Genomic DNA, 19,059 nt, shown 5'->3' on the forward strand with positions numbered 1-19,059 from the left:
CTTCTCAGTCTGGACTCTTACATCTCGGGACACAAACTGTGTGACACTGTTGCTGCACAGAGTTTTGGTTTTGTTGCATCCGTGGGGAAATTCTCGTTGAAATAAAACATTCCTAATGTTCTGTTGGCCTCCTGCGTTTTCTTCTTTTGTGACTTATCATATGGCTCGAAAAGCACCTGAGGCTTGTTTATCTCCACGCTGGTACGAGGCATGTGATTGTGGACCTCGGGGCAGATGGCTGAAAAGTTCATCAGTGTGAAGTTTTCTTGAATCTCTCCACCGACGTTTAATTTCCTCAAGTAGAAAAAGCTGATAACTGCCCACAGCAAGGAGCAGGACCAGGTATGTGGTTTAATAAATATTAACTGGACACAGATTTTCTTCTAGTGAAGAACGATTCAAAGGAAATTGCTTTTCATGTGCACACAGGGACGCTGGATTAAACAGAGCTAAATTCTTGAGACAGCAGCTGCTCACTTGGAAGCTATGACTTTTTTTCTGACATACAAGGCCTTTACCGAAATCGAACTAAGAGGAAATAAAAGCATGAATAATTTTCTGAGTGTCAGCTATATATCGTAGGGTCGTGATGTTAAAATTCTTTATGTAATTCTTTGATCAAAATTTGTCTATCACACAGAGCTCATCTGTGTTATTTGGATTCTTACTGTGCTTAGTCTTGTTGTCAAATTCTTTTTACATCGAGGGCCTCATATGGCTCACTTTAATATTAAGTGGGCCAGATCAGTGAGCTTCCCCTTTCTTTCAGTGTTCTCTTAATCAATATTAAAATGAAGTGTGATTTCAAGAGTGCATCTCCGTTTTTGGTTTCCTCCTGTTGGCATCCATCCAGGATTTGATTTGTTTATTTAGTCTAAGTTGGCAGATGAGAGGAATTTCTTTGGTCAAGACCACCTCAGAAAAAGCTGGATGTAGTTTTCATGGATATATGTTTATACTAGCACAGTATTTGTATTATATCCAATGAACTCTCAGATATCACCTAAACACCTCTAAAAACAACATATTGTACTGGCTATGATACCAATGATACCTAAATATTTATTTTTCATCAATAAATAAGATGCAGTTTGATCTGATAATTATACCAAGTTCACCACTGAAATGTATTAATTCTTGAATCTGTATGTTTGAACAAGCTTATTGTTTTAGCTGGCATCTATGGAGTTTGTTGTGAGCTTTGAGCTAAAGCTAAACCAAAACTAGCTGAACTGGATCTAATACTAAAACATTTCCTTTAACATTCCCAACTGAAGCATTTTAGTTGCCATCCAGACTATTTTATTTAGTGAGCATGTAATTGCTGCACATAGGCTAAAGGTGGCTTTTTTTGTTGTCTTTTTAGCCATCACATTTAGTTATGTACAACTATCTCGAAAAATCAAAAGACTTATGGGACAGCCTTGGATTTTCTCAGGCAACAGGCCCGAGAAGGAGGGCCAAAAGAAAGTCACAGAGTGCAGAAATGCTATTGAGCATATTTAAAATGACTAATGTGATCTCGATTAACTGTTAATGTGAGATAGTTAACAAGGGTGCCTTATCCTTTCTTAAGTAGGATGCCAACCCTCTGTGAAGAAGAAAAAATACAACCTAACCATGTTTCCCCACCACTAACATGAACTCAACCAGAAATGAATAATTAATCATTTAGACCCAGACAGGCACAGGTGTTTTAAAGAACGGCATGTCCTTTGGGGTTGCTTGATGACTCTTTGATGTTTAAGCAATTATATACAAATGTGTGTCAGAGTTTTATTTTTAGATTGCTGGAAGAGATAAAACCTCTAGAGGGGCTGCAGGGTCAGTGTAAAGATTTTAAGCTTTGATTCACTGATTCACAGTCCCAGAATAAAAAAAAAACAGAGGTGGGGGAAATTGGTATAACAGGCCATATTTCAAACTTTATGGCTCCCTCTTTCTGTTTCGGGACAGCGACAAGTGATCAAATGCTTCCTCGCTGGGTCTTTCCTTGGGTTTAGCTGTGCCTCAGGAATGTGCTGGCATGCTGGTGAAACAGTAGGGATTTATCTGTGGTGTCAGCCCCTATCTGGCCTGTTGATCCACAGTCCAGTGGACTGAAACAACCCCCCTCACGCTGACACTAAGGAGCAGGGGCCGATGGGACTGCAGCGTCATAGTAGGATCACGAGAGGGGGACAGAGAGGGTGCAGCACATCCACCGAGCTCACAGGGGCTAAGGAATTTTTTTTTTTTTAAAAGGAAAGATTTTAAAATGATTCTTGATTAAACTTAAATTACTGCAAATACACTAAAGTACTCGCCTTCTTATGGAGAAAACTCTTATGTGTGATCTGAACATTGACTTTTTGTTGACCCTTCTGCCTGTGGAACAAAGCATTAGGAATTCACTCATCAAATTTTGGCCCATTGACAAACTGAGCTGGCAAACATACAGCCTCACATGAGCTTAGATTTGACATCGAAGCATGAACGTTTCTCCCCACAAATGTGCTGTAGATCGTATGTATGAATATATAGAATAAATATAAGAATATGCGAATCCCAGTAAATATGATATTTCTGCCTCCTTTGATAAATATTTCAAGAAATAGACGATGAAATAATCAGTACATATACTGCAAATACTTGAATGAATATCTGAATGAACATTTTATTACCAGTAGGGGGCTTAGAGAGTGTTTAGTATTTAGTTTATTCCAAATTATAATAGAGTGTTATACCCTGATTCCCACTATAATTAGACAGGCCAGCTGAAGGCAGCAAGTCCATTGGTAATGGAGCTATAATATTGACTGGATGCCAGTATCCTAAATAGTTTAAGGCAGAGCTGAGAAGGTCTCACCTCATGATGGCATTATATAATCCTGACAACACAATCAGGGTTTAATTAGTGCAAATAAGCTTCACTTGATCTGCTTGGAGGGTATCTGAAGAGTGGGTGGGCCGTGTGAACGTATTTTCAACGTATTTTCTCCCACCAACGAGGGATGATCCCACCCACACCCTCCCCTGCTCACATGACTGTGATTACAGCAGAGGAGGAGTGTGGTGGGACAGAGAGAGTGAGAGATGGTGAGCACCATGAATGACACTTTTCAGCTTCAGCTGCACGGATCACATCCAGGAGTCCAACTTACCTTTTAGTGCCGGCTGAGGGACATCCATTTTTCTGGGGTAAATGAACTTAAGAATATATGACATGCTGTGGAAAGTTGGTCGTAGGTTTCATGATTGAAACGTGTTCTTGTTTGAAAAGTTGTTTCTCTGAAACCAAGACTGCTGCAATTATAAAAAAAAAAAGTCGTCTTTAGCTCAAGATTTTAATCGCGAGAGTAATAAAAGGCTTTAAATGACTTTTAAAGTACCAAACAAAAAGCCCTCAAAAGGTGCAATGCTTCATTTCATGTATAAGAGTTCTACTTATTCAATCATCAGTGCGCGTATGCTGAGAAGTCATGAGTGCACCAGACGGCACAGAGGCATGTGGTGAATTGTGTGAATTGTATGGGCTCATGCAGCTGACATCCTGACCTTGAGTGTAACAGATGCTTTTGCAACATCACAACACAAAGTGTAGCTCTTTGAGTTTGTTTCTTCAGGCAAGGACAAAACTTAATCTGACTTCAGGGATAGAATTCAGCTCTTAACTCTGAAATGTTCATTTTTGTGAAACATTTGACCCGTTTGTAGCTCCTGCGGTGGATGATGAACTCTCCAGGGTGTAACCTGCCTGTTGCTCTATGATAGCTGAAAAATATGCTCCAGCTCTCCCATGGCCCTCAACTGGATCAGCAGTTGAGAAAATCAGTGAATGGATGGATTTCAATAGTTATTGAAGTTATTATTTTTTTTATGAATTTCACTCTCTCACTCCTTTTTTTCTTGACTTTAAAATAATAACACATTCAACCATTGGATGCATAAATGGTTTGCATACATGTTGTTAAGAAAGAAGTTTTTCAAAAGACTCTATCTAGGCCTGTGAGAAAGTACATACATCTCATCCCTGTGACTTTATCCTCTCACATTATTTGCTTCAGTTCGCTGAGATTTGTGGGCTCCCTTGAAAGTCTTACCACAGCCTTTCAGTCAGATGAGGTTCTGACTTTGACCTGGTCATTACAACACCTTGGCTCTTTTGGCATTCTGTTGTAGATTTCCTGCTTAGCTTAGGATCACTGTCCCGTTGCATGATCCCATTTCAGCCGAGCTTTAGCTGTCGGACAGATGGCCTCAGATTTGACTGTAAGATATTTTTGCATACAGAAGAGTTCATGTTGCATGGCTGCAAGGTGCACAGGCCCTGTGGCTGCAAAACAAATCCAAATCCTTACACTCCCACCACCGTGCTTGGTAGCTGGTATCAGGTGTTAGTGCTAACATGCTGTTTTTTCAACAAACATCTCCACTTAGATTGAGCTATAAATGGTCATCACTTATTATTTATTATTATGCCAGAACATGTGGTTATAGTCACCTGTTCATGTGTTATGTGACTGTCGCCCTTCATGTTAGACCTCAGTGCAAACAGTGGGGTCTCAGATTCTGAGTGTTTTGAATGTTTCTGTACTCTTAATTGCAGGAATGCGGGTGTTACACTGGTCCATGCTGGGAGTGACCATTCTGCTGCTGATGTGCGAGATCGCCATCAGTCAGCTGTGTAAGTCTCTCATCACCCTGGTGGATGGTTTCCACACGCTCTTCATCCTCATGCACCTGGCTCTTCCTCTTCCTCAGACTGCAAGCACAATTAAAACATCGCTCTCCGCTTTGGAGCCCTCTACTTCTCCACATGCTTCCTCCATTGAACCTCCAGCTGGTAGCCAGACAGTCACTGCTCAGCCTAACCATGAGACACCATCAGTGGTCAACCCTCATCAGCCCTTCTCCCCAAAGATTTCCCCTGCAGCTCTAAACTGCGGTCTGTCTTACCACAACAGCAGGGTTCAGGTTGTGAGGGTTTTCATTTCTACCCTCCTACTGGTCTCCTTATGTATTTCATACTCCATGGAAATTATCCACTTTTTCCTGAAGCCACACCCAGTGCATCAACCCCAGCTGCTTGTGGTGGTTGGAGTAGTCAGCACGCTCTATAAGATGCTTGTGTTCGGGCTGAGCTGTGATCTTCTGCGACATAAGAAGACCGGGGTGGGCGAGGAAGAGACTGGATCTCACCTACTAGTTAACCAAAAAGGTAACACACAAAAAAATAATGAAAGAAGGTAAAGGGCTAATTTATTTACCTGCACACAACTCTTCGGCTCATTGTACCATCAGGGATGGTAAGCATTGATCCAATCCTGCAGATTTACAGCTTCAAACCGCAGACCTGAGATCTGTTTTTTTAGTCACTCTTGTTTTTTCTTATATTCTTTTCTTATATATTTTACACTCACATACATATTAATATCTGTACTCTGCTGCAAGCACAGACGCCCTGCCTACTTGCTGCTGATTTAAAGGTATTAAAGCATTAAAGAGCTAAAACAGCTTGTTTCATGCAGAAGATGAACTGAGCTGCTGCCAAGTTTCAATATAAGAGGAATAAAGATTATTTTGATCTGTGAATCATGCAAAGATACTTCAGTAGACTTCTAGAATGAGAATCACACAAGAGGAATGAAATGATTAGACGGTATAATAAACATAAAGCTACAGCCAGCATGTATTGGCTTAAAATGATGAAGAAATAAGGGGTTGGACATGGCTAAGTTCCCATTCACACTAAATGTGGCTGCTTACAAATGACACAGTAGATTACAACACATTTCACTTTACTTCAGCAGATAAAGAGATATATTGGTGCACCCTTGGTTGCTAGAATTAGTTGTATTTGTAACATCTTGGTAAGGCTGCCACAATAGTTGATTTTCAAAAATAATTATCAATTTATAGAAGAGTAGAAAGCTTTTTTTTAATGGCTAGATTAGGCCAAGTGCATGTAGACGTTGGGAATGGATTATTAGCTATGTACTCTAATGTAGCTATGCAGTGTATATTCAGCTGTAAGGAAGATCAAATGGTGTCCATGTTTGCTTTTCATTCCTGTGTTCCACTCCCACAGTCCTGGCTGAGGAGCAATCCATGGGCCAAGAGGAATTCGAAGACACGAGTGTATCAAAAGTTGAGTCTGCTATGCACGATATGCTCCACAGCAAGGCGCTCGTCCTCTGCAATCCGGTAACCTCCAGCATCCCTGACACTGACGCCCAAAGTCAGCAACAACAGCCAGAAGTTCACCCGCCTGGATTTAAAGTAGCGAGCAGTGCTGAAGATTCGAAGGCTTGTAAGGGTCAGAGTGATTTCACAGAGAATCCTGAACACAACACCTGCACGGGACATCATGGTAACACTTCAGCTCTGTAGACTGTCCACTTTTTTTCTGTTCAGGTTCCTGTGTTTTAGCCCAAACAACAGTTTCAAAGCATGTGTTTTGCTCTTTTCTCTTATTTCAGAGAGTCAAAATGCGTCTAAAACCTCTGACGTCTGCAAGTCATTACCTCATACTGAGAATCCGGTTCCAACCAACCGCTGGCCCATCAGACTCCTGTCATTGATCTTTGTCACTCAGGGAGTTTTTACGTCTCTTCTGGGCCTGATCAACAGTCTGGTGATGCTACTGATCCTCCCGGAGGTCATCGACAGCTCTGGTGCCTGCTGCCTCCTGGTTTACCTGGATCCTGGCCTCTCTCTGCTGGCTGTCATTACGCTGATTGCCACCTCTGCACCGCAGGTCACGCTCTGTGTGTTTATGTCATGCTAAACTACACACTTAAAGTTGTAATCATTTGAAAGGTCTGGAGACAGGCCTCTAGTCTGCATCCAGAATAGATAAGATAAGATAAGATAAGATAACCTTTATTAGTCCCACACGTGGGAAATTTGTTTTGTCACAGCAGGAAGTGGACAGTGCAAAAGTTATGACGCAAAAATTAGAATACAATAAGAATAAATACAGTACACAACTGTACAGAATAGAATAAAATAATATACTATATACAGTAGAATAAAATAGAATAAAAATATACAATAAGATAAAAATAGAATACAAATGCTATATACAACTGAGTAAAAATACAACGATGCCAGAAAAGATTATTGCACTTAGTGTTATTGCACATGTGTGGATGTGTGTGTTTGTTCAGTTAAAGTCTTTGTTGTGGAGTCTGACAGCAGTGGGGAGGAAAGACCTGCGAAATCTCTCCGTCCCACACCGTGGGTGCCGCAGTCTCCCACTGAAGGAGCTGCTCAGTGCTGTCACAGTCTGCTGCATGGGGTGGGAGACGTTGTCCAACAGGGATGACAGCTTAGCCGCCGTTCTCCTGTCACTCACCACCTCCACTGGGTCCAGAGGGCATCCTAGAACAGAGCTGGCATGACAGATGAGTTCATCTCAAGCAGAGTATCTTTCTATAATCTACTTAGTTAACTGGCAGCAGAGCAACTGATTTTACAAATAAAATTATATTGCAGGAAAACTATGAAGAGGTTAAACACGTAATGCGGACTGAAAACAACACAACTGTAAATCCACACTATGAGAGTGTGTGAGAGGAAAAGCAGTGTACAGTAGTTTATTATTAAAAGTACAGTTAGAATATGCTTGTGCTTTAAGCACTTTGGTAAGTAAGACAGGTATAGACTTAGTGCATTAGTAAGTTTTAGCCAATTTGAAGTCAGGAAGGAAATAATGCAGTTATGGACAAGAGATTCTGGTGGATTAAAATCAAGTATTTGAATAAATTAATGTGTAAAATACAGTTTTTCACATTAAATTGGTGGTTTAAATGTCTGCAAGCAAGTCAGGAATAGATATAAAAACATAATTCAAATGTAGGCTTAATAAATTCGATATAAGGTCAGCAGACGCAAATAGTTGCTCTGTTTGAGAGTCAGATATTCTGGTTTATAGAACAATAAAATTGGTTGCAGCCAACAGGGGAAAAAAACTACATTTGTATCTAAGAGTCTTTATTGATTTTCAGTTTTACTGATTTTTCTTTACTGCTTTTCATCAGAAAAAACTCCACTTTAGGTGCTTTTTTTGTGAAAAAACAAACACAAATAAACAAAAACAAACTTTAGACCATCCTAGTTCTCTGTGCAAAAGTCTGACTGAATGTCTATTATTGACATTTGTATCCATTTTCTTTATGTGCCATATCCATGTATATGTATGAATATATATACATGTATGTATATATATTTTGATAGAGGGCAGTCCACAGGATTTACAATAAGGTTATATATGATATATATAATAATATTATAGGTTTGCAGCTATTTCCCTTTTCCATATTCTCTGACAACACTTCAAATGCTGCCAATCACTTTCTGGCACTTCCAAAGTGTGTTTCGTAGTACAGGCCTCTGTTTTCACTCTTGCTTCCCTCTGTAGTTGTACAGGTATGGGCTGCTGCTACAACAGGCCACACCACCACATATTTGCGTTACTGATCTTGGGCGGAGGATTGCATGCTTGCCTGGAGTGCAGGCTGTGCACGACCTCCACGTCTGGCAGTTAACTGAATCCCTCATTGTGGCCTCTGTTCATCTGCACTGCTACACGGGATTTCCAGCACACAGGTGAGACGAATAGGTTTCTGTTCTTCGGTGGTGTTCTGACAGTCAGCACTGAGTATTTAGTTGGGAATGTACTTAAAGAGGAGCTGTTGTGCACATATCTAACTAAACGTTTTTATTCTAGCATTCTATTTCCATTCTATGTTAAATAAGGATCCTTTTCTAACTTTGCATAATGCAAGGTTACTCTAATAGAGTCAAAGAATAATAACATGGTGGTCAAAATGTGACCACCAGTCTCACTTTAACTGTCACTGCTGAGTGGCTATCATAAATATGATCTGTCTAAATTCAAAATGCGACATTTTATTGATGCAGGTTCATTTCACATGTATGCAGGTGTGCTGAAATGATGTCTGGAGTCACTAAAGTGCTGCGAAGTGCAGGTGTGAGCTGCTGCACTGTTCAACCAGAGTTTGATTCCACCTCGTTAGGCAGCGAGGACGGAGCTTCTCCTGTTATCCACAGAGAGGACCCCTCACCACCACCTCCCCTGGCGTGCAGTCTTTCCTGCGGAAAGGCCTGTGCCAGGAGTATGTGCTGTTCTCCTCCAGAGGAGGCGATCCAGAGCCTCCTGGCGCCACCGAGTGGAGAAACAAAGGAAGAGCCTCAGACTTTGATCATTGAGAACACTTTTCTCTGACAATAACCAAAGAATAACCACGGAGGAAAGAAATTAATCATCACATTCATTTCATGACGGAGAGGGGAAGATGGTGAAATGTGAGGAAATAAAATGACCCGAATAAGCTCAATATCAGTCTCGAGTTTTGTGGTGCTACTCCAAGAAATTTTATGCAGTGTGTAGTAAAATGGTTTCGATTTTTTTTGTAATCCCCTATGTCGCCATACTTGTGCCTGAAAACTCTGTTAGTGTTTCCAAGTTGTACAATAAAACAAATCTTCATTCTAATATGTTCTGTTTTTTTTAAAACAGGAGTAAGAAGTAATAAAAATGATTCACTGCTCCAGATTGTTCACTCCAAATATCATTCTACGATTAAAATTTGGCTACAGCTATAACTCATCGTGAAATGCTATATTTGCAACATTACACGAGTTTGATACTGTGTGGAAAAGTTGGAGTTAATCTAAAATACAATAACAAACATTTATGGGTAAATTTCCTGTAAGTGTAAACCATGTGAGTCCTTCTTATCCCTGCTAAACATCTTTGTGATCTTGAAAAATATCTTGTGTTTAAGTCAAAGTCCCATGAAGCAAGAAGAGAAGAGCAGGAGGTGAGTTCAGCTATGTGTGAGATGTGCCTGAGATGCCTCTAAAAACCGTTTACAGCTGTTAAAACCGCTTTACATCATCTGATCAATAGGCTTTATGCATTTCTCATTTTTAGTCTTTTATTTATAATTTGAATGCTATATAATAATATTTCTATTCAGCACAACACACCCAAAGGCAATACAGCCATAATCAGCGGTCGGCTGTTTGGATTCTGTTGTAGCGGTGATGATGCAGCTTACCTTTGAGAAATCCGTGTCTCCTCCTTTATATTTTCAGACAGCCAATCAAAGCACGTCTGCTTTGCATAACAGCGCAGACTTGATTACATGTCTTTTCTTCAGTGATTTATTCGCACAAGAAAGATTAGATTATCTGTCTTACAGTAGACGGTCGTTTTTGTGACCTATCTTTGATTAAAGCACGCTTAAAACAGTCACTGTATGTAGCACCGTGAGTCAGATGAGTATTAAAGGTATGGGGTATTTATACGCGTAAAGAGGATGTCAGTAAGTGCCCGGATGAGCCTCGGTGGTCCGGGGTGCAGGCTTCAAACCTGTAGCTGCTTAGCGGCAGAGTGGTTCAATTCCACCTTTCGGGCGTAACGGCGAAGAACAGTTTTGAAATGATGATTAATTGAGCGATTAATGATTTGTGTTGTATAAACACTTAAAAACGCATTGTGCCACTTCCTGTCAACCTTCGTCATTGCTCTCCAAAATAAAAGTTCACGTTTACGGACTCCTATATATCAGTATCAAAATAATATCTGAACTCTTCAATGCAGGAGATGGTAATGGTCCTCCAAACCATGAGCACTTTAAACAGAAGGGTTTCACAAACAAAGCCCTACCTGTACACCGTCTCCACTCCGTCTTGTGACAGATAGACACATCTGCAACTGTTAAAACACATATATGTAAAAAAAAAGAAAAAAAAAGATTGTTTATATATTTTTATTTCTTTTTAAGTAAACTTCCTGCAGAGTTCAATGAACTACAATCCCTGCTATGGAGAGATTATCGTCTCTTGTTGAATCTCTTCTACTACTGATTTAGGTTCTCTTTAAGGATTTCTTTTCTTCTTTAAGCTTCTCTCTCCAGTAATTCATTCTATTTATCTGCACGCTAAGTGTGCAATGAAGTCTGATTAACTGACTAAAAGACAAAAACACCTTGACGTTAGGGTTTAAAAAACAGATTTCTTGTACATTTATTAAGTGTAATGCTGCTTATAAGTAATGAAGGATTTTAAGAATACTTCTACCGAATAATGAACAAAACACAGCGCTTAGATTCTTAAAGGAAGCTTTTGATGCAAAAAGATGAAAGAAACACAAACATAACACGTTTATATATATGTTGAGTATTTTACAAGAACGCGTCTTTCGTTTGTTCTGGTCTAAAGTACATTTTTATTTTCTGCCCGTGGGTGCACATCCGGTTTGCCCGGAAAAAGCGACAGAGTGACGTCTTCTCTCGGCCAATCATATGTGACGCTGTTTGCTCTTCGCGGAAGTTGCGGCCAGTAGCGGAGGATTCACGATGCCCTTGCTGGCTTGATGTTGAGAAAACGTGGATTAAAATCTCCATTGTTGTTTGACGGCGTTGCTTTTTCTAATTACGCGGTGAGACCTTTTAATGGTGCTGGTACAGACACTTATGGAGGGCTTGTTTCATTAAATAAGCCGGTGTGTACCTGTGTTGTTGGCCTGCATTGGTTAACGATCAGCTAATATCATCAAACTTATTCTGTTTCTGTATCCCAGTAGTTATTTATCAAAAGAAATAAACGATTCAGAAAAATGTTCAGCTTGTAATTACATAAGGCATTTCTGGGAACTGAAAAAAAAATACTTTCTGAGTCTTCATCGCAGTTCTCGCTTCATTGTTTTAAGAATGCAACCTGTCACAGAAAAATCAGGAAGTTTTTCCTCTTTTATTTCTGCACCAGAATATTTTCTGTATGTATTAAAGCTGTAACACCTGCAAACACTGGAACACTGTTGATTTTTTTGATTGGTCAATACAAGCAACACTAAGTTTTGTTCTTTCATCCCTCTGTGTTGCAGATTTGACTGTCAAAAGCAAAAATGCCTCTTCTGAAGTACTCCCCTAAAGTGTGGGAGGCCCTTAAAATGAAACAGGGCATCTATGCTCGTCTCCCGAAGCACTACCTCAAGTCACTTGAACAGAAGGAACCCACACCTGTCCACTGGAGGCCTCTAGGAGTCCAGTACCGAGCCAACCCCAACACGGGGCTGAAGGAACGGGTGCAGGATGTCCCAGTCCCAATCTACTACCCTCCAGAGTCCCAGGACGGCCTGTGGGGAGGAGAGGGCTGGATATCGGGCTACAGATATGCCAACAATGACAAAGTTAGTCTGTAGAAGAATAGGTTTTTTTTTGTCTTTTTCGTGCTGCTGTTGTGTTCTTTTGATTTCCTCTTTTGATAATTTCCTATAAGAATATTATATTATATAAAATGCTTGTATGAAAGCAGGGGGCAGCTTCTGAAGAACAGAGCATTAGAAGTTGTATTCCTGAGTTTGCTCCATTTGATTTGCATCAAGCCATTGTGTCTTTACAGAGAACCATTCACAAAAGTAAAGTGATCTTGAAAATATGAATTGGGTGAAAATGAAAAGCTTTACTGCTGCTTAGTAAAAATGGCAAAGCGCTGTATTGCTAAAGAAGAACATCACCTGCTGTATTATTGGCTGTGAAAGTTCAGCGTTTATATCTATTAATCTGAGAGAAAAATTCTACATGATCAGTATCAGGATTTATAACAGCTGATAAATGAAAGTCAGAAAAGTAAAGATGATGGGAGAAATGTCCTTCAGCTATATTATGAGTGCTGATGTTTTGTAGTTTGTCCAATAGAGGACACTCTGCAGCTTCCTTGTTGGCAACATGGGTTTGGAGCACCACAAATACAACAACCAGCAGATCCAAGCAAGGTTGGGGAAAGTGTAAACAACTGAAAAAAGTTCAAAATTCTGCCTCAAAAGGAAATCACTAAATCGCTCACAGGCCCGTGTGAGCCTACAAACCACCTCCTCCACCTGCACATATATCTCTGTTTGACAGGTGAGAGATGATGTGAAAAATAGGTGAGGCGCCTCTTCACCATAGTTCTGTAGTAGAACGCCACCTGAACCAAAAGAGGAAACATCTCCTTACAAATAATGATAATAATAATGACGATAATAATTCCTTATTTGAGTCATACCGAGACAGATTTATGTGCCAGCTCCTCTTTCAGGTCACACGAGGCTTTTGTCTTGATCAGAACCACTATTTCTTCTTTAAGAGCAAGTCTGTGAGGAGTTTGTTTTTCTCCACGAGTTGCGGGATGAACTCTGACTGCTGCTGTCTTGCAGTAGTAGTTTAATAGAGTGGAGCTACAGGTCATTTGATAATGACAGACTCATTGGAGAAGCAGCTGATTATTTTCAGTGATATATTTGACTATTGCCAATGAGAATACTTGTGGTGAACCACCTCATGTGATATTATGTGATATATTTATTATTTAACCTGAGAAAATTTAAAAAGTGCTCGTTTTACTTACTCAAATGTATTTTTTCGTGTGTGTGTTTTGAAATAGTTTAAAAGTTGTCTAAACTGTCTTTGTTTAGATGTCCACTCGTCTGAGGAAAACTTGGAAACCACAAGTGTTCAAGAGAGAACTTTACAGCGAGATCCTTGACCACATGTTCACCATCCCAGTCACAGCTCGCACTCTGGACCTCATCGATGCTGCTTACGGCTTCGACTATTATATCCTCAAAGTAAGAGAAAACTACTCCGGTTCAACACGAACTTTTTCTTATTGTGTTTTCCATGTGTCTCTAACTAATGACTGGTTGTAGACACCAAAGGAGGACCTCAACTCCAAACTGGGGATGGACCTGAAGAGGGCAATGCTGCTTCGTTTAGCACGCAAAAACACAGAGCTTTACCCTAATGACCCCATTAAACGAGAAAAAGTTTACGAGAAATACAAGGTATGTCCAATATGTCTGAGTCAACCGAGGACCCGGTGAGTAAAGTCATCAAAGGAAAAAATAAATAAATAATACTCCCACTTTTTTCTCTGTGAGCAGCAGTTTGAGATCCCAGAAGAAGTGGTAGAGTGGGCTGGTCTAAGTCTGGAGGAGGCTGTGGAGAAACAGCGGCAGCTGGAGCACAAAGTAATGAGTCATTTAAGTTTTAAGTTGGTGTGTCTAGAGTGAGTTATGTGTCGGTATGTGACATTACATTTACAGAAAAAGGTTGTGAGAAAAGGGAAACCCTGCAGGAGGAAGACTGTTTCCTATTTATCCACAGGCCTCTTTACTGATGGATTTGAACCCTTAGTTTTTCCTATTAAAACCACAGTGTTGCTTCCAGGACCATGTGAGATGAAAGCTGACAATGTTATTCTTTGTTTTATATTAAAATGAGCTGTAACATTTAAAGGTCATGAGATACATCTTTTGATAAATCTCTCTTAAGCTACATTTGAAGCATTTTTTGACATTTTTAAGTTATTCATCTATGTTGCAGTAATAAATTAAAAGAAAGGCCTACACATGAGACCAACATGTTTAGTTGTCTTTATATTCTTGTCCTTCAGGAACCTGAACCTCTGTTTAAGGTCTGTGTGGATAAGCTGGTGGAGGAGCTGCACATGAAGAAACTGTTGGAGCCACACGTCATAGAGAAGAAGTGATATCTTGAACCATTTGTGTAACTGGAAAAAATTATTAGGTTGAACTGTGAAGCTTCTCTGGATCTGGTGGAGAGTTTGAATCCCCACATCCTTGTTTCTGAATGCAACCGAGAAGAGCGCAAAGGTGAAAGTGACAGAAGAAACTAAGCCATGTTGGTTTAATACTTATTTATCCTATTTCACTTATGGATTATTCCTCTTTGCATTTAACAGCCTTGCATAAGGAAGTTCAGGAATTAAGGGAAAAACCTCCAATGGTGTAAATATTCCCTGAGCAGCTCTGACATGAGGCACATGTATAGAAAATAAAAGATTCCTTTTCTCTTAAAACTTGATTCTGTTTGTTTGTTTTGTAAAGAATATTTAATGAGTTTCTTTTTTAAATAACTTCAATTTGAAAACACAATTATCAAACCATATAATATATGTTTATATGTACCTTTTCCTTCAGTTAACATGGTGTTAAGGTGTTACTTATCCACAGATGTCACTGTACATTGTCCACACTGAAATACATCCACCTGTGCTGATATCGACATGGCTGTGACAGTGGGTCTTGAGTAAGTCGGAATATTATCGAAAGAACAATATCCACCAGTGTCGCAGCAGAGGTGTTACAGCAGTGAAGCACATAGACTGGTAGCAAAACCCAGAGTGAAAAAATTATCTGCTAATTAATATTACCGTGCATGCAAAGATATCGAGAAATTTACCGATTTTTTTCCCTGTTTGTTAACTCATTCACTGCCAGCCATTGGCAGTGAATGAGTTAAACCCATTGACTCATTCACTGCAATTGACGGCTATAGACGTCAATGGCAGTGAATGAGTTAATATCATCACTTTACTGAGTTCTTTTGATTCCTCAGAAGCATCCGATGGAAGACAAAACACTGCTCAGTAGACCATTTAACACTTTATTTCTCTTTTACAATACTTCTAGAAGGGAGATGCGTCCTGCAAGACACGTTGCCGCGGATCTCAAAATGGTGACGAACCCCTGACAGTTTTATTACAGAAGATCTCTCATTATAGTCTAAACAACAGCATTCCAGTAACTCCACAGAAAATGGTTCCCTCTTATCTATATTTTCCCAGGCAAGCATAGTCTCATGTCTTTATTTTCAGGGCTGTGTCCACTTAATGCTACACTATATAACTTTATAGCACTTAATTGGCATGATTATGCCAATTATAGGCCGATTTCCAAACTTCCCTTTGTGGCTAAAATTCTTGAGAAGGTAGTTCTGCTTCAACTTCAGACCTACCTGGATGAGAATAACATTAATGATAAATATCAATCGGCCTTTAAACAACACCATAGCACTGAATCAGCGCTGCTTCGAGTTTTTAACGACCTTTTACTAATGGCTGACAATGGACGCCCATCTGTCCTAGTGCTATTGGATCTTTCATCGGCATTTGACATGGTTGACCATAACATACTATTGGCGAGACTAGAGCACACTGTAGGCATCAAGGGCACTGCCTTGGATTGGTTTAAATCTTACCTCTCCGATCGGCTCTCTTCGGTTCACTTGGCTACCTCCTCCTCCTCCGCTGTACCTGTTTGCTGTGGTGTTCCCCAGGGATCTGTGCTAGGCCCTACCCTGTTCTCACCGTATATGCTTCCTTTAAGTGTCATTTTGGAGAAATACCACATTGCCTTTCACTATTATGCCGATGACATCCAGATCTATTTTGAGCTGAATGATGATCTAGCTATGTCCGTGAGTAACTTTCGAGAGTGCATGTGTGAGGTCAAGCAATGGCTTCTGGCAAATTTTCTTATCCTTAACGATAAGAAAACTGAAATTATGATCTTTGGCAGTGACGCTCTTCGTGCCAAACTTCATGATGCTTTTGGTTTTCTCACTAGTTCCTTCCCTGACACTGTTAGGAATCTGGGTGTGCTACTTGACAGCTCATTTAAACTTGACAAACAAGTATCTGCTGTCGTCAGATCTAGTTTCTACCAACTTCGCCTTATTTCCAGGGCCAAACATTACATCCCGCACAATGACTTGGAAAAGCTTATCCATGCCTTTGTTACGTCACGACTAGATTACTGTAATTCACTTTATTATGGTCTCCACTCTACCCTTTTACATAGATTACAGACAGTCCAGAATGCCGCTGCACGCATTCTAACTAAAACTAGGAAGTTTGCTCACATCACTCCCGTCCTTGCTGATCTGCACTGGTTGCCTGTGAAATTTCGTATTCAATTTAAAATTCTGTTGTTTACTTTTAAAATTACTAATAACACAGGGCCAAGTTATCTTAAGGAACTCTTAAATTCATATCTTCCTACGAGGGCCTTAAGATCTTCCTCACAGTCATTGTTGGTTCAGCCCAGATCTCGCTTGAAGTCTAGAGGTGATCGAGCGTTCGCTCTAGCTGCACCTGAGCTGTGGAACAGTCTCCCGATTGGCATCCGGGCGTCTGATTCTATTCAATCTTTTAAATCACGGCTTAAAACATATCTGTTTGAACTTGCTTTTTCTACCAGTTAAATTCTCGCCTTGCTTCTAGTGTGTTGTTCTAATGTTCTAATGTGTCTGGTTGTTTTGCGTTGTTCTGTGCTGTCAATGTTTTCCATCACTGTGTTTGATGGTTCAGCTTTACAGCTTTACTCTGCTATAGCTCTGTGCTATAGTTTATTCTTATTAGTGGTTTTTTTTACCTGTGAACATAATCTCACACTTATATGACTCTGACGTTATAGTCTTAATTATTTTATTATTTTATTGTTGCGTTGCCTATGTCCTCTATCACTGTGTATGATGGTACAGTTCTCTTTGCTACAGCTGTGTGCTATTGACTGTTCCTATTAGTGGTTTTTACCTGTGAACATAATCCCACACCTATATGATTCTGATGTTTTAGTGTAAATCATTTTATTGTTTTATTGTTTCATGTAAAGCACTTTGGCATGCCCCTGGCTTTTAATGTGCTCTATAAATAAAGATTGTTGTTGTTGTTGTTGTTATTAATAAAAAGCAAAGCATAATTGAGGCACTGAAAATGATTTAATCCCAACTCTTCCAGCTGACAAAAAAAATCAGTTTGTGTGTTGATTTCAAAATTCAAGACTGTTGTTATTATATAAGCATAACACAAATTAAGGTAATGCTCCCACAAATGGAGAAAAAAAACATGCTGTAATTTGTATTTATGTTACTAACTCCAAAAGTTGATTCTGTTCATCTGGTTGTAGCGTTTTCAGTAGGAGAAACGTTTCGTCACTCATCCAAGTGACTTCTTCAGCCTCAGCTGACTGCAGGTTTCCCCGATCTTATAAAAAGTACATTTGCATAATGACTGAAACCAGCACACTGAAGGAACAATGGGCTGGGAGGTCAGTTCCTTAATCTTAATTATGCAGATTCTCATGACTATGGATCAACAACCACTGATCAATGGCCATGAGTACCATTCACAGAGAGTTGGGGAATGGCTGCAATCACAGCATTGTAAGATGGCAAAAGATGTACCCTTAGGCCCCCTCCTCGATTCAGAGATGGTCTTTCGCTTTTTATGTAAATGGCCTCCTTGACTCCGCGTTCAAACCAGCGTTCTTCCCTGTCCAGGATGTGTACATCCTCATCATTGAGAGAGTGTCCACTGGCCTGTAGGTGTAAATAGACTGCAGAGTCCTGGCCTGACGAGGTAGCACTTCTGTGTTGTGCCATGGTAATTTTTCTTTTGCAACAACTCATGAGAATTTCAAAGCTGTTCTTTAACACTCCGACACTGGTCTCTCAATCTCCCCTTGGAGAACCACGAGCTTCCCCATGATGGTATCAAACTTCCGTTCTGTGGTGTTGTCATTCTTTTGCTCAGATAGCCGATTCTGAGAACTCACGACTGCAGTGAGCTGTTCTACGATGTAATCCAACTTTCACTCAAAGGTGTTATTTTGAGCAGGCCTCTCCTTGATGTAAACCAATATACGTACAGAGGTGTTATTCTGAGTATTCACGGCAGCTGTAAGCGTCTCCAAGGTCTTAACCATGCTGCTTTCAATGAGCCCATTTTGAGAAACTCACGCCTCTCCCATCGTTCCAATCCCAGCGGGCAGCCTTGTGGGGGTTTGAACAGCCGGTTCCGCTTTCTTAATTCTCTGATAAGTCAGGGCCAAGCCAGCTCCGATCAGCCAGAACCCTGTTACCATGGTTCCGAATAGGTAGATATCTTCAGCACTCAGGCTCACCCAAGCCCAAACTTCTCGTTGAGAAAGGGGTGTCAATTGCATTTAGGGACCAGTTGATCCAATCCATAATTCCTCTTTTAGGTTTTAGAGAACAGACTGTGAGAGAATGTTCCAGGGAAAAGTAATACAAAAAACACGAGACTAGACAGGGACATAAGAGGCTAAGCAGGGAAGCTAAGGGAGAGGAGGAGGAGGAGAGGAGAAAAGTGCGACCGCCTTCGTCAAGAGCAAGAGCAGAAAAATGTGTTTGCAGCAGCACTGACGATGAAAGGTCAGAGATAAGAAACAATACAGAA

General features: G+C 40.2%; 2 protein-coding genes and 1 non-coding gene across 6 annotated transcripts; all 3 read left to right on the forward strand.

Moving 5' to 3' along the window:
* Positions 1-320: 320 nt before the first annotated feature.
* On the forward strand, positions 321-9,502 carry LOC113037005 (uncharacterized). 3 transcript variants are annotated; one of them, XM_080289256.1, is made up of 6 exons: positions 321-342; positions 4,589-5,200; positions 6,071-6,352; positions 6,462-6,739; positions 8,405-8,592; positions 8,929-9,502. In XM_080289256.1, exons 2-6 carry the CDS (start codon positions 4,591-4,593, stop codon positions 9,230-9,232), a joined length of 1,662 nt encoding a protein of 553 aa, XP_080145382.1. In that variant the 5' UTR covers positions 321-342; positions 4,589-4,590; the 3' UTR covers positions 9,233-9,502. The 3 variants fall into 3 exon arrangements, with proteins under 3 accessions (XP_080145382.1, XP_026049482.1, XP_080145383.1); XM_026193697.2 differs by lacking the exon at positions 321-342 and adding an exon at positions 3,021-3,180; XM_080289257.1 differs by lacking the exons at positions 321-342; positions 8,405-8,592; positions 8,929-9,502 and adding exons at positions 3,021-3,180; positions 7,152-7,527.
* An 841-nt stretch (positions 9,503-10,343) lies between these two features.
* Positions 10,344-10,430, forward strand: trnastop-uca (transfer RNA opal suppressor (anticodon UCA)). Its single transcript has one exon. It is a non-coding gene; the product is annotated as a tRNA-Sec (tRNA).
* An 860-nt stretch (positions 10,431-11,290) lies between these two features.
* mrpl28 (mitochondrial ribosomal protein L28) lies at positions 11,291-14,877 on the forward strand. Of its 2 annotated transcripts, none has more exons than XM_026193457.2 (6): positions 11,291-11,455; positions 11,900-12,205; positions 13,472-13,624; positions 13,706-13,840; positions 13,940-14,026; positions 14,452-14,877. In XM_026193457.2, exons 2-6 carry the CDS (start codon positions 11,921-11,923, stop codon positions 14,545-14,547), a joined length of 756 nt encoding a protein of 251 aa, XP_026049242.1. In that variant the 5' UTR covers positions 11,291-11,455; positions 11,900-11,920; the 3' UTR covers positions 14,548-14,877. The 2 variants fall into 2 exon arrangements, with proteins under 2 accessions (XP_026049242.1, XP_026049243.1); XM_026193458.2 differs by having other exon boundaries at positions 11,330-11,518.
* Positions 14,878-19,059: the final 4,182 nt, after the last annotated feature.

The sequence above is a fragment of the Astatotilapia calliptera genome, chromosome 14 (genome assembly GCF_964374335.1).
Source record: "Astatotilapia calliptera chromosome 14, fAstCal68.1, whole genome shotgun sequence".
Taxonomy (NCBI): Eukaryota; Metazoa; Chordata; class Actinopteri; order Cichliformes; family Cichlidae; genus Astatotilapia; species Astatotilapia calliptera.

What these genes read in the sequence shown, in the direction of transcription:
- mrpl28 (XM_026193457.2), top strand. Translation starts at nt 11,921, where the DNA reads ATGCCTCTTCTGAAGTACTCCCCTAAAGTGTGGGAGGCCCTTAAAATG. An exon ending in AAGTTTACGAGAAATACAAG is followed by an intron (nt 13,841 to 13,939) that starts GTATGTCCAATA and finishes CTCTGTGAGCAG; the next exon opens with CAGTTTGAGATCCCAGAAGA. An exon ending in AGCGGCAGCTGGAGCACAAA is followed by an intron (nt 14,027 to 14,451) that starts GTAATGAGTCAT and finishes CTTGTCCTTCAG; the next exon opens with GAACCTGAACCTCTGTTTAA.
- LOC113037005 (XM_080289256.1), top strand. Translation starts at nt 4,591, where the DNA reads ATGCGGGTGTTACACTGGTCCATGCTGGGAGTGACCATTCTGCTGCTG. An exon ending in TTGCCACCTCTGCACCGCAG is followed by an intron (nt 6,740 to 8,404) that starts GTCACGCTCTGT and finishes TTCCCTCTGTAG; the next exon opens with TTGTACAGGTATGGGCTGCT. An exon ending in ACGGGATTTCCAGCACACAG is followed by an intron (nt 8,593 to 8,928) that starts GTGAGACGAATA and finishes ACATGTATGCAG; the next exon opens with GTGTGCTGAAATGATGTCTG.